Source organism: Microcebus murinus, chromosome 1 (genome assembly GCF_040939455.1).
Source record: "Microcebus murinus isolate Inina chromosome 1, M.murinus_Inina_mat1.0, whole genome shotgun sequence".
Classification (NCBI taxonomy): Eukaryota; Metazoa; Chordata; class Mammalia; order Primates; family Cheirogaleidae; genus Microcebus; species Microcebus murinus.
The window spans coordinates 159,872,031-159,887,979 of record NC_134104.1 but is presented as its reverse complement, the minus strand read 5'-3'; the positions used below and the strand labels follow the sequence as shown (position 1 = coordinate 159,887,979).

The window sequence follows — 15,949 nt, the reverse complement described above, 5'->3', positions numbered from 1 at the left end:
CAACTGTTTTTTTCTATGTCAGTTTTAAGTAAATAATATTCAATTGCCTTCTCCATACTCCCCCTCCAGCAAAAGAAAATAGAGTAGATATTTTCTCAACTTTCCTTCACTATGCTATTTCTTCCTAAATTAAGCCCAACATCTTAGACATTGTCTTTCTGCCACCCTGTCCCAAGGGTACTCTAACAGGTTGAAAGGCCTGGAGAACTCAACAGGTTTCAACAGGTATTATAAGTGCCCACTCCACAGCCACCTTTGGCAAAACATCTGGGTATAAGGTTGTTCTGAAAATGAAGAGATAAAAGAGAGGAAGGCTGAGAGAAGTTGATGTTTAAAAAACACATCTTTCTGCAACTATCTGATGAATGAATGTTGCTCAGAGCAGGCCAATTCAGAGCCACAAAGGCAGAGCAGGTAGATACCTGAAGTGAAAGTCCAAGCCCAGGCCATGGGGATTGGGTGGCCACAGACTGACAAGAAAGAGTACTTGGGAGCAAGAAATCATAGTAGCAATCCTGTGTTAACTGGAAGGCAGGATGAGCCCGGGGGCTAGGGTACTAGCTTTACTAGCTTTAGAACCAGAGATGCTGACATGCGGTGTATCAGTGTGATCTTGAACAAAGTCTTTTAACACTCGGAGTCTCAGTTTTCTTACCTGAAGAATGGAAATAGCAACAACAACTATTCCATAAGGTTGTTGAGAAGATTAAGTGGAAGAGTACGTGTAAAGACCTGGGCCTAGCTACTAGTGATAGTGAGTCCTCACAGAATATGTGCTTACATCTGGCCAGCGAGTGTTTACTGGTCACCTACTATGTGCCATTTTTATAAATATCCTCATGCTACAATTTCACAGATTCTCAAAATGGGGAGTTATTACATAGTTCGTAGCAAGAGATCCTGGAGTCAGGTTGGGTGAGTTTTGTTGCCTTTTGTTACAACTCAACTTAGAGGGCTGGTATTGTACTATCTGTTGTCGTCTGTTGTTATATGTGAGAGAGAGAGACAGACACCGGGTTGCTCTGTCTGAGCATGGGGCCGGGACCTCTGATCTCAAGCACACAGAGGCTCCACTCCTTACTACCTCTTCTCCAGGCCTCACAATCCGATCCCTGATATTTCAGTTGTGGAGCATACTGACCCTTATTTCACATCAGCTGTTCTCTCTTTCCGTCATAGGCTAACTATCGTATCAGAATAATGGCTTTTGAAAGCATGTATTGCAGAGGGGTCGCCTGTGTACTTGGGAAAGACGTGCGTGGCAGGGTCACCTGCGCACCTCGCCTCGATAGCTATACAGATGGCCCCAGACCCGCCCCCTGGCTGGGAGGTTAGACATGGAGGCACCTGGCTGCTCGGACGTAGCCCTTCTCCTGCCCATGTCGTGATGTGAGCGGGTCTCTCGGATTCCAGAGGAAACACCCACAGAGCCTTACGAAGTCTTAGAGAATAGAGATGCTTAATCTCTATTCCTCTGGAACAAGAGAGGGGGCAGCGGACTTTGACGATGACGCTCGATCCTCTCACCGCCCTCTCACCTTCCCCCAACGCCCGTGCGCCACACACGGTGTCACCTTCCGCTAGCTGTGCCGACTGCTGGCGCTCTCGCCAGACACGCTGGCTGCTGGAAAGGCGAGTGGGAAAGAGAATGCTCGCAGTGAGGAGACGCTAGCAGCCACGGGCCACACCGAGGGCAGAGGTGGGCATGGCCTGCCTGCCTCCCTTCTGTGCCGGACGCCGGCCGCGTTTTCTTTGACTAGAAGAGCCCTTGCCACCTCGGTGCCTCTGCAGTGGGGTTCTCTGCCTCCTGCAAAGCTCTTCTTTCGCTTTAGGCATTGTCTTCAACGTCATCTCCTTCTCTGCCTTCGGAGACGTGAACACTGCCTCTTCCAAGGAGCCTTCCCTGACCACCGCGTGCTAATTTATCCCGAAGCTCTTATCTCAGTCGATGGCCGTGTAAGCCTATCTCCCCTGCTAGCCGGGAAGCTCTGGGAGGGCAGGGCCGTTTCTGACTCTGCTTCCCATTTAGTGCCAGCGGTTGGTTAGGTGCCAGGTACCTACAAGGGCTCAGTAGACGGGTCTTGAAGGGATGAGTGAGTGTATGAATTGTCGCTTCACGGGCACCGAAGTTAACATTCACCCTGGCGGGAATGGCATTCCTTAGAAGTCTTCAGTCTGCCCCAAGGCCAGGTCCTCCAGGTCCATGGCTGAGGCTGTGTGTGGGCCAATCGAAGGTGCACCTGTGCAAGATGGGAAGGCATCCAGCCGCTGACTCCACCCGGCAGCCCAGGGCCCTCCTGCCAAGGCCCCAGGGCGCACTGACGGGGGACAGTGGAGCCGGGGTGGATCTAAGGCAGGGTATGTCTGAGAAGGCTGAGGGGGTAGGGCGGTCATCGGTGTGGGAGTAGCCAGACCATGGGACTTAATGAGTTCCCACAGCTGTTTCCAATGGGGGTCTGATCGTTTAAGGGCAGTTGGGGCAGAGGAAGGACATGGTCTCATAGGCCTAATTAAAAGTTATAAAAGGAAAATGACACATGGAAAGAGTCTGTTGAAAGAATGGAAAGGGGCCTTGGTGAGAAGGCAGGACTGGCTTTTCCATTTAAAACAATGTCAAATGGTTGCCTGGAGCCAAGATTTAAGAGTCAAAGAGGAAAATGGATGCAAGTTTCAAAGTGCAGACTGAGGACATTTGAACATCACATCAAGTTCAGAAATCAGCGCACATTCAAGGCTTAGTTTTCAAAGTCTGTGAACCTTTAAATGACATTTGAAGGGGGATTTGTGCCAATGATTGCGCAAGGAGCCTCATTAATAGTGAGGAAGACATTATAGCCTGTGCTCCTCCACCCAAGGGCAATTGTCCGTTGCCTAAAGTACATATACCATTGCTGTCTCGGGTTTTAGATCCAAGTAAACCAACTCTAAGGGAAGAAAAAGTCTTCAGAGATGTTTTAGCTTATAGGTGACATTTACCGGGTCCTTACCATTGCCAGGAGTCACGTCATGCATATTCATATCTTATCTCACTCATCCTTCACCGCTACTCTGTGCGGTGCACATTTCTATCCCTACTGCATAGAAACTGAGGCACAGAAAAGCTCAGAAACTTGCCCAAGGTCACAGAGCTTATTGCTATCAGAGTCAACTTGAAGCTAATCCGTCTAACTCTGTAGGTTATGCCTTTAATCACCTTGTTATGCCACCTGTAAAATCAGTCATTGAACAACAGACAACACTAGACATTTCCAACTCCAGGCAGGGATCCGTTTCTATTTGTTTTTGTATGAGGATGTTCTGAGCACTGTGGGTTGTGGAAAAATAACTGTTTCTGGTTTTATTCATCAAATTATTTAACCAACTATCTATCAGTCTAATCAAACAGCCAACCACCACTCAACCAACCAGTGAGTCAACCAAATAAATAATCAACCAACCAACTATCCAAACTACTATCCATCCCACCAGCCAACCAAGCCGGTGTGGATCTCAGGCAAAGTGTGTCTGAGAAGTCTGAGGGGGTAGGGCTGGGTCATCGGTCACAACTAGCCAGCTAACCAACCAACCATCCTTAGTTTTTAACTGTAAGTTGGGATTAGTAATCATACCCACTGTGCAACTGAAGAGTTTAACACAGGGTCTCAAGACACTGATTAATCAATATTATTACTGAGTTGTGTTGTTCTTGATGTGAGCACTTCAACAAGGTAACAAATGTCTCAAAGACAGAGGGGAGTTTGAAGCTCACTTGACTACCCTATAAATGATATTTCTGAACTCACTTGAAAGGGTGTTGATCATAAAATTTCACAGGGTGTTCTTTCCTAATGGAAAATTATTTTTGAGCTGATGATCAGAAAAAGTTGGGCTTCTGCTAAAAGCCCGATTATCTGGATTTTATTCTTTGGATACTGTGAATCATATAACAATTATGATTTTTTTTTTTTTACCTAACTAGCAGCCAGACCCTCTGGGACCGAACATTTTGTGTTTTAAATTCATCCTAGACTCCCTTTTATATTTCTATACTTATTTTTCCTTTGCCTCTTTTTAAAAATCTACTTCTAATATATTTTTTCTGGATTGAAATTATGTTTGATTAGGATTTCTCAAATCTGTGTGGTAGAAGAAGGAATATGAATACATGATTATTAAAAGGTCTAGTTTATTGACCAATGTTTAATAACACAGAGAAAGAAAGGCTGCATGAGCTGGAGTGAAAAGGCTATCATGCCTGTACTTGCTCCAAAACATGGGGCAGACAGTTCATGGGATTGAGTGTTATAAAAACATAAGTTAGATGGGCAGACGTTGGGCAGTAAAGTGTGTTGTTTTTTTCTTTTTCATTCGGGAAAATCGCAGGGATCAGCACATCCGCGGAGTGCAATGGATAAGCCTCACGCTGGGAAAACCAGCTTCCTGGTCATGGTATCTCCCCTGCCAGGTAAGTGTAAGCGTGTTTTTTTTCTTTCACTGTTCATGTGTACGATTAAAATTCCTCCTCCCAAGGATGGCAGTGAGGGGGAGAGAGGGAAGGAGAGAGAGAGATAAGGGAGTCACAGGTCATAGGAAGGAAGCAATATGCTAGAAAGAAAAAATCTGAGTTTCAGAGTTTTTAACTTCTAGGCTTTTACGTGAAATTAACCAAGACACTTAATTTTTCTCTGGTCCTCAGTTTTCTTTTTTAAAAATTATTTTATTGTTTGCCCATTTCTGCTCAGGATGTCCCTTCCCTCCCAAGCTTCATGTTGTTCTTTTGGCTCTAAAATTTACTACTGTTTCTCCTCCTTTTGATCTTCTTTTTGTTCCCTAGTGCCATGGTCCTCAATTTTCTTACTTGCAAAATGGGCCACTAATTTCTACCTATTTCATGGAGTTGTTACAAGGATGGAGAGAGATAAGGCATGGGGGAAAAGCTTTGAGAATTGTAATGTGAGCTTCAAATACTAGTAATTTGCATCGTTTCCTATAAAATGTCAAAATTCCAATGGTGCTGTCCATGAGACAGTTAAAACACATTTCCAGCTCTCATAAACGATCTGTTTGGTACGGGGAGAAGAGAAGAAACAAATCAAAGTTCTCTTCTTGGAGACTGGCCCAGAGCTGCGTGTTGGCCCTCTCAGAAAGCAGGCTCTGTGAGAAAGCACCACCTGCCACCCCCTGGGTCGGCCAGGGCCGAAACAAGAGCAGGAGGCCGGCGTACCTCGTCATCGCAGCTGATGGAGCATTTGCCATCCAGAGAGGCGCACTGTGTGGGGGAAAGGGAGAGAAACGTGTTACTATGTCACTCGGACATCCCCGTATCTGCTGTCACTGCCACTTAGCTGTTCGAGGCCACACTATCAAAGTCATGGACTGTAATGCAAATACCAAATTTCATCCAAAAGAAAGCTCCGGCCGGGCGCGGTGGCTCACGTCTGTAGTCCTAGCTCTCTGGGAGACCGAGGTGGGCAGATCGTTTGAGCTCAGGAGTTCTAAACCAGCCTGAGCAAGAGCGAGACCCGTCTCTACTATAAATAGAAAGAAATTAATTGGCCAACTAATATATATAGAAAAAATTAGCCGGGCATGGTGGCGCATGCCTGTAGTCCCAGCTACTCAGGAGGCTGAGGCAGGAGGATTGCTTGAGCCCAGGAGGTTGAGGTTGCCGTGAGCTAGGCTGACGCCATGGCACTCACTCTAGCCTGGGCAACAAAGTGAGACTCTGTCTCAAAAAAAAAGAAAAAAAAAAGAAAGCTCCAAGATGAGTCTTGCCCATCTTCTCTAGAATCAACACTAACTCCAAACAGTAATATAAAAGATACCAAGAACAATCTTGGGGGATGCTGGCTCTTTTTCATCTATTTTAATTTATGTTGTCATTCAATATTAATGATATCTTTTTAAGATCTCAAGTGTTTTGGTAATAAGAAATGTAATTATGTAATTATTAAATTTTAAATTAATTCTCAATAACTTTTTTAAAAAGACCCTGTCTGTGTTCTTACTTTGTAGTTTCCTAAAGTATCTTAATTTAAGAAATGATAAACCATTCAATATTTAGAATTGGGCAGACGAAGGCAACTTATCAGTTGCCATTTCTACCAAATTACTGAACAAATATTACTGAGATTACTCAGTCCAGGGAGCACAGCAAAAGGAAAGACGCTCCCAGATTCTCCAAGGCAGGAACAGCCCAGAGAAGCCCTCCAGCCAAAGAAGGCAGCAGATACATGTTTCCAGCTTCCACAAACCTAGCTACGCAAAGGCCTTCAAAACTGCGATAAAGAGATTCACCAACAAATAAGCAGGCACCACAACAAGATTAGGAGAAAGTCACTATGAAAATCTCATGAAAGTCTCCAATATTTAAAAACTCCTCTGAAAGGTCAGTATCTTGATTCCACAATTAAAACTGTTCCTAGGAGCAAATTCCTTTCTTTGCTCAGCATGGTGTCTAACATGCTGACAGCCCTTTATTTTTCAGTAAAATGAAAGGTAATCTGAGCAGCCGGCAGTTCATTTTACAAACATTCATCGGAAATCTGGCTTTAGGCTCCAGGTATCCAAATGAGAACACCTGTGTAATAACAGCGTCGCTAATGCTTCAAGATGCTGATTATAACTTACCTGTCTGCTGGCAGTCCAGAACTTCCTTTGGAAAAATTCAAGTTTCATCTGAATGCCTACAGCTGGGGCAAATTATAAATAAAACAAGGCATTAGAGATCCCTTTACACAATTATTTAAGATTATCATTGAAAATTATCCGTCATGGTGAGAAGCTGATATAAGCATATCAAATAAAATTTACAGTGAAGCATACAGCTAAAACATTTTATCTTTCAGGCAGGGAATTCCCAAGTTTACCTGTATTCATAGAACTCTTGAGACGGAACAAACTGAGCACAGTGCGGATGGCTCCATGAGACATGCCACTCCAGTGTTTCTAAAATTCATGTACTTTCGGATCCACCAGCCCACCCCCACACAAGCTGAAAACAGGAATGAAAGTAAAAAGGACAAGCAGAAGATCACTGTTTCTTCAGTTCTTGTTTCAGCGATTGCTTTATGAACTCGTATGTCTAAAATGTGTACTCTGCTTTTTGAGATATAAAATTTGAGAGCGCTTGTCATGAGGCTGGTATTTGGAAGTGAGTGCCTTTACTGTGATGGGACTTAGTTTAACTGGCCCCTAGAGTCCACATCTCAAAGCTCTTCTCTGCCGCAGAACAGTGGCAAAATTATATACAATTCTTTGTCTATGAAAAGCTTCCTATAGCAACAGTGACTAGTGATAGAAACATAAAAAGAGAAGAGGTTAAGAAAGTGACTTGAAACTTTGGGAGGTGGAATTTGGTGGCACCTCAAAACTATAAGATGAACAAGCTCACCATATTTCTCTCCATGAAGCCAAGACAATATAACTCTTGAAACCATTTCAGATGCTGAGAAAACTTTGGACAAGTTCTAAAGAATAAGACTCTGCAGGAAACGCTGGACCCCCACCTGCCCCTGGCCCAGGCTGCCATCTAGCCCAGCACAGCTCTGCAAACTTTGGCCTGTTGAATACAACCTCCCCCACTTTTGCCATATCTGCAAACCACCAGTGCAGTTATTTATCTCTCTACGCTTATTTCTTTTGCTTAAATACCTATAGTGACTTCGACCTCAATATTATAACACCTATCAAATGAAATACACAATTACAAGAAAAAAAGTTCACTTATGTACTCTTAAATTTCTGCATGTCACCATTTCTGACCCCACATTTAGGTAATCATTGCTGTGCTGGTTTCAGGAACTTAGAGATTCATAAAGGTCTTGGGCTACTACCCTTATAACTATCAAGTGCATTTCTACTTCCTAAAAAAATTTTTGAAGCAAGCCCTGAGAGTAAAGTTTACCTTGGTGTTTGTATTTGGAAAAATTTGCCATCTGTCTTTGGACTTATAATTTCAGACTTTAGGATAAGACTAGAGCTGAGCACAGCTGCAATATGCAGAATGTGAATAGTCTCTGAAATGCACCGTTTCTGCGCTGTGAGCCCATCCTGCTCTGCCACAAGTGTTCTCTGTCCTCTGGGCCATAACGTCCCCAAGAGCAGGGACCTGTTCTTGCTTCCTGCTGGACCCCTGTCCCCAGCAAGGTGTTGAATACACAGATGAGCCATCCGTAAATGCCTGCTTTTTTTTTTAGACTTTCAAGTGATATAATCATGAAGTAGAGAGAAATGTGGAAGAGTAACATCTATATGAATTATAATCACACTTAAATAAACGGTTCTGCCAGGATGGTTGTTAACTCGGTAGAACCAACTGAAAACTTTAACAAAAAATACTGATGCCTGAGTGTCTTCCCCTTCCCTGCCAAGACCATTTAAATCAGAATTTCTAAGGGTAAGGGTCTAGACATAGGTATTTTTAAAAAGCACCCCAGGTGATTCTGATGTGTGGCCAGGGTAGAGGGTGGTTGTTTTATATCTTGGTAAATTGGCTATCGAGGGCTAATAGAATGTGGGACCCTTGGCCAGACTCTAACATAAGCTGCTCTTCCCAGCCTTGGAGAATTTCAGAAGCCTGAAGGGAGCTGATTCTGGAGTCCGAAGGTTGTTACTGCGTTTCAAACAAATCTCATCTCCCAAAGCCCGACCGCCAGGCGGCAGGGCGCACGCCAGAGTGCAGGGCACACGCCAGAGTGCAGGGTGCTGGCTTGCGCTCTGGTCCACCTGCAGGCAGAGGCGAGGGTTCGCCCTGCACTAAAGAACGGGCTTGGAACAAGCATCTCTGTTGCACCAAGGACAGACGGGGCTGGCTGAAAACTGATTTCAGAGCAGGGGCCTCAAAACTGTGCGACACCAATAACCGGCATCAAAGAGGGGGTGGAGAATGTGTTTCCGCGTCCTCCTCTGTGTCTCTTCACAGCGCCCCTCCTGCATCGACCCCACCAGGCCACCTCTCAGGGCCAAGGGCACCGCCCCAGCAAGCTGCGAGGCCCCACGGGGCAAAGCATGAGGGTTCCCTGAGAGAGCCACTCCACGGAGTCTTTCCATGGGGCTCCCCCTTCCAGCAGCCAGAGCTGCCCTGGCCCACCCGTCATCTCGAGTTCCTCCACCCGCCACCTGCGCTCTTTCTGAGCCCCTCCCCGTCTCTGATGAGCCCTGTCTTCACCTCCCTAATGAAGCTAGCTGCTCGCTCCTGGGTGTTTACCCTCTCACATGTTTGGAGCCTGCTATCATCTGCCCTGTCGATCCCGCACCCCAGCTCCTCAGAGCGCTTTAATCTTTCCTCATGAGTCAGTCCCTCCATCCCATTAATCATGCAGATGCTTCTCTCTGATCTCCCTCCAGCAGGCTGCATCCTCATCCTGGTCCCGATGCCCTAAACTAGACGCCGCCTCCCTGCGCCTACTCACAGCCCCGTCTGAGCCGCCAGGTTGCTGTCCAGGCCCCAGATCGTCCTGGCTGCAGCTGCTCTGCTCGCAGCTGCCCCGGCTGCGCTCCTGCTGGCTGGTCCCGGCCCCTCCAGCAGCACTGGCCCCGCTTCCTGTGGCTCATCTGGGTTTCCAGCATTTTACCTACAAGTCAACATACTTTGCTATGATTAAGAGAGAGCCACAACCCCATTGGTGGGGCAATTTCCTGAGCACTTGTTCAGTGGCCTTCCTGTGCCGAGCTCAGTGCTGGGTACCAAGGGGGATGAGGCCTCACACTCCCTTGAGGGGTAACCCCGTGCTAAAAGCTGCATCAGAGGAATAAACAAAGAGCTGTGGAGCACAGAGCAAGGGGCTGACTTGGCCTGGGGGTGCTGGCGAGAGCTTTGCGTAAGGCAAGGCTTGGAGACCCAGTGCATACGAAAGTAAGAACGAGAGAAGCTGGCAGTCATGGAGGCAACCACATGGGGAACGGGGTGGGGGGGTGGGTGGCTATTTAAAGGCCATCATGTGTTCTGAGGGTTAAGAAGAATAGGAATGGGGGTCAAATGGCAAACAGTCTTAAATGTCAGGCCAAGGCGTCTGAAGAGTACCTGATAGGCCAGGGATTGGCCCAGGGGCTGAATCCAGCCTCTTCTTATAAATAAACTTTTATTGGAACACAGCCACACTCATTTGTTTGCATATTGTCTATGGCTCCAGAGGCAGAGTTAAGTAGTTGCTACAGAGACCTCATGGCCCACAAAGCCTCCATGATTCAACTCCCTGGTCCTTTACAGAAAAGGTATCCTGACACCTGCTGTAGGTGCCATGAAAGATCTTTAAGAAGTGGCAGGATCAGATTTATATTTTGGACAGTTCACTCTGAAAGCCTGCAGGGGAAGTGCTAGGGAAAGGGCCTGGACAATGGAAGATGCACAGTCCCTTGGGATTGGCCTAATTATTTCTTAAGCACAAAAATCATTTAAAGTGCAAAAGCCAAAAGAACAACAACAACAAAAAAGCACAAAAAGTGTTCCCCCCAATAACAAACAAGCAAATATACAAAAATGCTTAAGAGCACCCTATGGCCAGCTCTATTTAAAAAAAGAAATATGACCTGCCACAAACAGAAAAGTACCGTCTTTTCACTCTTTTCCTTTGTTTTACATGTTTTTCTTTTTTCAACCTATATCAGAGAAAACATTACTACTTTGGCAAGTTCCACCCTCTCCCCTTGGCCTCCACATAACAACTGTAGATATTTGTCAAGCCCATCTATTTTGTTCTTTCAACAACATTTCAAGCCATAACAGTGTATTCTGATTCAAGTCAGTCTCTCTAATTTAATAAGGAAAACAAGGACAGAAAATTCTTTAGTGTAATCCAAAGCCCAGGGAGAGTGCAGAAAATAAAAACACCATTCCTGGGGTTTTAAATTTTTTAGACAGTCCAGAAAATCATCAACATATCTCCCCTGGAGTTCATGGTGCTCCTCACTTGAATTTGATTACAAATGTTCCAGGGGTTCCTGCTAGGAATCTTCATCACATGGAGGGAGGCCGAGTCCCTTTTACATAACAGCATCTGATGGCACCTTACTCACCTCCCAGGAACAGAACGGATGCAGGAAAAGTTGTTCTATAGGATCCTTCCCAATATACCAGTATCAGGCTAGTCTCCTAGGACAGTGGCCCTAAGATGCTGGGATGTGCTTTGGAAATCAACAAAACAGCAAAATTATTGCTATGAGAATTGCCATCCCAAAGAGCCCAGAACCCTTTCCCATGCCATACGCAGGCATCTCAAGCACTGACACCTCTTTGGGTTTGAATTACCCCTGTGACTGGTCTTGTAGCTCCTCTTAATACGGTCAGATGGCTGAGCACAGATATTCGGCTTAGTCGTATAGATCACAGACCTTCAATAAAGTACTTCCTTCCAGACTTCCTTTTTCTTGCCTTTCTAACTTCCTTCCTACCTACCTTTTCCCCTCCCTTCCTCCAGTCTTCCTCCCATGTTTATCAGTCAAATCACTGAAGAGAGATTCACACTTCAGCATTCTCAGAGCTGGCAGAGACAAGCACAGGGCATCACCTAGCACCAAAACACACAGACCACCGGATTTGCCGAATGTCAGCGATTAGTGCATGTGGATCTAGGAATAGGAAGCTGACCTCAAACGCTCTGTTCCTGTGCTTTCCAAATCAAGGGTCATTAACTAAATGTGGCTATTTTAATTAAAATTAATTAAAATTAAATAAAATTCATAATTTAGTTCCTCAGTTACACTAGCCATGTTTCAAGTGTTCAATAGCCACACAGGGTTAGTGGCTACTGTTCTGGACCATGCAGATCTAGAACATTCTCATCATCGCAGAGTTCTATTGGACAGTGATCAATGACCACAGGAGGGATAACAGAGAAGAACTGGACACTGGCACTCCTTTAGGATTGAAGGTAAAGTTCCCTGCAGATCTGCACATTCTACCACTCCCTGGAGATGGAAGAAATGATGACTTGGATATGGAGGGTTTAGATCAGACAGGACTGCCAGCATGAGATGACCTGGATTTGCAAGGGGAAGTTGGTAATTAGTTTGAGTGAACCCCAAAGAAATCAATGCAATGTGCTCGATATGGCTACCACCCCCAAGATTTATTTATTTTGCTTTATAAAATTTGAGAATACAAATTACATTTCCAATGCTATTATATTCAAATGCATTCAAGATGAAATCATGCATGCATGCATCACGTATCACGTTAATAGACATGCATTCAAGTGTAATCCGAAACTCACGAAATAACAATCTTACATGTAAAATTAGAAATAAAATAACTCTTCATATTGTAGTCATTTAGAAACAATTTTCTGTGGGTTTTGCCTGAACTTGCAACATACCCCTAGAAGCACAAATGTGGTTTGTGAAATAGCGCTCGCCATGCCTGGCACCCGAGCTCACCAAAACACCCCTACTTCCACCTGCACGGTCCTCCAGTGACACATATCTTCACATACACATGGAGAGCTCACCCAGAAGACACAAAAACAATCCTGCCACCACCAATGAATTCTAACCTGGAAACATTTTGCCAGGAGCATTTCTTGTGAATCCTGTCTTTTAAAGACCACTGCTGTGTGTCCTTAGGTATGTCACTTTACCTCTTTGTCTCCACCCAGAGAATCACACTGGCTCTTGCTTGTGAACAGAATTTTTTGTGGGACAGAAATAAACAAAACTAAATAAAATCCTGGGTATTAGAACACTCTAACGAATTGATGGTGTTGTCAACATTCATGTTATGATTTGGTTCTAGATCTTTTTATTATTATTCTTATGTTTCATGACCTATACACTTTTCATGCCATTATGCTGAGACTGAGTAGAAAATTCAGCCATGACAAATCCAAACTATCCACTGCTAGCAATTTTCTGTAGGGTGTAATATCTGTGAGTAAATGCTTTATAAAATCATGACATCAGCTATACCAGATCTCAGAGAATGGATCTTTTCCCTTCATGATTAATGAAAGGTGTACTCCACTGTTCAAACCTCACACTAGGGTTTAAATGTTGGTCATTTCCAAAACTCATGTTGAAACTTAAGCCCCAATGTGCTAGTGCTGAGAGGTGGGGCCTTTAAGAGGTGACTGAGCTTATGAGCCCTCATGAATTGATTAATCAATTAATGGATTAATGGGTTGTCATGGGAGTGGGACTGTAGCTTTATAAGAAGAGGAAGAGAGATCTGAGCTGCCCCCTTGCCATGTGATGCCCTGTGCTGCCTTGGGACTCTGCAGGGAGTCCCTGTCAGCAAGAGGGCCCTGGGCAGACACGGCTCTGGGCCTTGGACTTCACCTCTGAGAAGAACCTATAAGAAATAAATTCCTTTTCTTTATAAATTACCCAGTTTCAAGTATTCTGCTATAAGCAACAGAAAATAGACTCAGATGTCCTGTTATTCACCCCTCTCTGGAATTGTGATCATTTGTGAATACGCAGGACAAGGCAAGACAGGCCAGGGCGCAGAATCCAAAATGATTACTGTTCCCAACACTGGGGCCATCAGCTCCATGTGCACATGAACCAGGCTACCTGGCCACATGGCCTCTGAACAGAATTTTTGTGGGACAGAAATAAACAAGACTAAATAAAATCATGGGTATTGAAACACTCTGACAAGTTGATGGTGTTGTCAACATTGGTGCTGTGATTTGCTCCTAGACCTTTCTATTATTTATTCTCATGCTTCATGGCCAATACATTTTGTATGCCAATATGCTGAGGCTGAAATTCTGTTCGGAGGCCTGGCGACTGCTGGCAGGATGGAGAAACTGTCATTCTGTTCTGGAGCACAGGCAGAGAGTCAGACCCCAGGGATGCTCTGCACTGCTCGGCCCACAGGCAGGAGAGATTATTCCTGATGAATTCTAATCCATGGGTAGAGGTGTAGTAGAAAACTCTATCTTTATTAGAAAAAAATAAAACTATAATAAGTTAGTTATGAATAAAATACCTACTAGGGATTTCCCATGTATTTCATCTTATAGGAGTAGAATAGCTTTTCTTAAAACCCAAATTTTAAAAATAAATGCTCATCTAGATTTTCTTATCTAGAAAATTAGCCTCCTTGCTGGTCATAGTTCTCAAGGAGGACAGGGTCTATTATCACCTGGCTGGGTTAACATCTCTCATCAGTCTAAGCCCCCTTTTGACGGCACCCCTGACTTTTTATTTCCTTGTGCACCATGGCAAAGATTGCTGGCAGTGATAGTAACAAGACCTGGCACATTTGGATTCTGACTTGCCTTCATTAACGGTCAACCGTAATAGCTGTTAGCCAAGCCACATTTGTTTAAATGTTTTCTCCTGTTTGTTTTCAAAATAGTTAATTGCAAATAGAACTAACAATGAATCTGGATGTCACTTTTTTGGAATGTTTCATGATTAACGCAGGGTTTGGAAGAAGGCCACTGTTCTGGAGCACTGAAGAAAAGAACTCTAACCTTCCTTGTGTCCAATGCGAGCCCATTCCAGAGTCCAGGATAAATGACTTACCACATGAATAACAATTTAAAACCGTAATGTGAATTATGACATAACTCATCTGTTAAATGTTTCATGTGAAGATTTTAATGAATTGCATGATGGAATGTTGGACAAAAGAGACAACTGAAATCCTGGGACTAATTTGGGCGAAACTGAGAGCAGCATCCTGGGGAAGATGAGAAGGAGAGAAAGGCAGCTGCACTCACGTCCCCCTGGGTGTCAGGCTGGCAAATTCAAAAGCTTTCTTAAAAGATTATAGGCAAGGGAGAACAATCAGCAACAACCTTCGGAAAAATATTTAGATCAAAGCAATATGTGTTTGCTATAATCTTGGTAAAGCCTGAACATTAATCTCCAAGCTATGGTATTATTTCAGAAATTATTTTAAAAAAATGCTCACAGCAGCAGACACACCTCATATTTTAGCCTACTCTGAATAAAGAAATACAATGATAAAAGGGGAGGAGGTATTTTAAATATAACCCCCTAAATGACTGCATATTTTGCTTCTGAAGTATTCCCTGTGGAATGGGGGCGGGGTAATCTCTCTTATATACGCTTTTAAATAACAAAGAGCTACATAATGTATGTCTGTGGTGAGAGAAGGGAGGAGAAACAAGGTTCACACTATCACTCAATTGACAAGGCCCTGGCAGAAGGTTTTCCTTGAAGACTCATAGCTGTAGAGGCCTATTTCAGTTTACAGCCGTCCCTCCCTGCTGTCTGCGACCGGCTTCTGGGAACCTGTGTAGGAAGGCCTAATCTGTCTGCCCACACGGTTCTTTCATAATCACTTTGTTTTTGTCCTGTCAGAGCTTCTTGGGAACAGTCACCTTTGGTAAAGTATAATAAACGACGATTATAAATGTTTCCTGCGTTTGGGTTCTAATTACTTGACTGGATCAATGTTGAAAAGAATTAGCAGGGCTGTGGAATGGAATAATAATTTTCTTTTTGCCCCTGAGGTAATCTGGAAGCATTTTTCCAGATTTCATTTGAAGAAACCTATATTACCTCAGCTTTCTGAGGCCGCTGGAGCTAGTATCAAATAGTTTTTGTCAGATCATTTTATGCTCACAAAACTCTTCAAATAATATTATTTCAATAAAGTTTTTCAGTCAATACATTTTTAGAGTGAATTCCCACCCTTTCAACCCTTCAGATAAAACATTTAAGCCTCAGGCTTCACTGTATTTTAATCAGGGCTGCGCAAATCAATGTCCGTTAAGAAAATTATAAGCTCCAAATTATAGCTCCCTAGTTAATAATTTCTTACTAGGTCACCACCTTATAACAGTCACCAAAGAGACTATAACAAAATTGGGGGTCAAATTTCTAAACATTTCAAAACCCATAATAGAACGGCCACACGTACTTGCAAAACATCTCTGAGTTGCATGTTTATGACTGTATTTAATACAAAATAGCACCAAAACCTCCACGTGGGCAGCCCCCAGAGCTAGAGGGATGCCTCCAAATCCTCTGATTCTCAGGCTCACGTTAGAGG

General features: G+C 44.1%; 1 protein-coding gene across 3 annotated transcripts in view; it reads right to left on the bottom strand.

Moving 5' to 3' along the window:
- The window catches only part of CACNA2D3 (calcium voltage-gated channel auxiliary subunit alpha2delta 3), an 859,261-nt gene that overhangs the window by 84,333 nt on the left and 758,979 nt on the right, over positions 1–15,949 (bottom strand). For all 3 annotated transcript variants that reach the window (XM_020280385.2, XM_076008650.1, XM_076008655.1), the window contains 2 exons: positions 6,610–6,671; positions 5,204–5,248 (listed from right to left, as the gene is read on the bottom strand). In XM_020280385.2, coding sequence (XP_020135974.1) covers positions 5,204–5,248; positions 6,610–6,671 — 107 coding nt within the window. The remainder of the gene's footprint in view (positions 1–5,203; positions 5,249–6,609; positions 6,672–15,949) is intronic.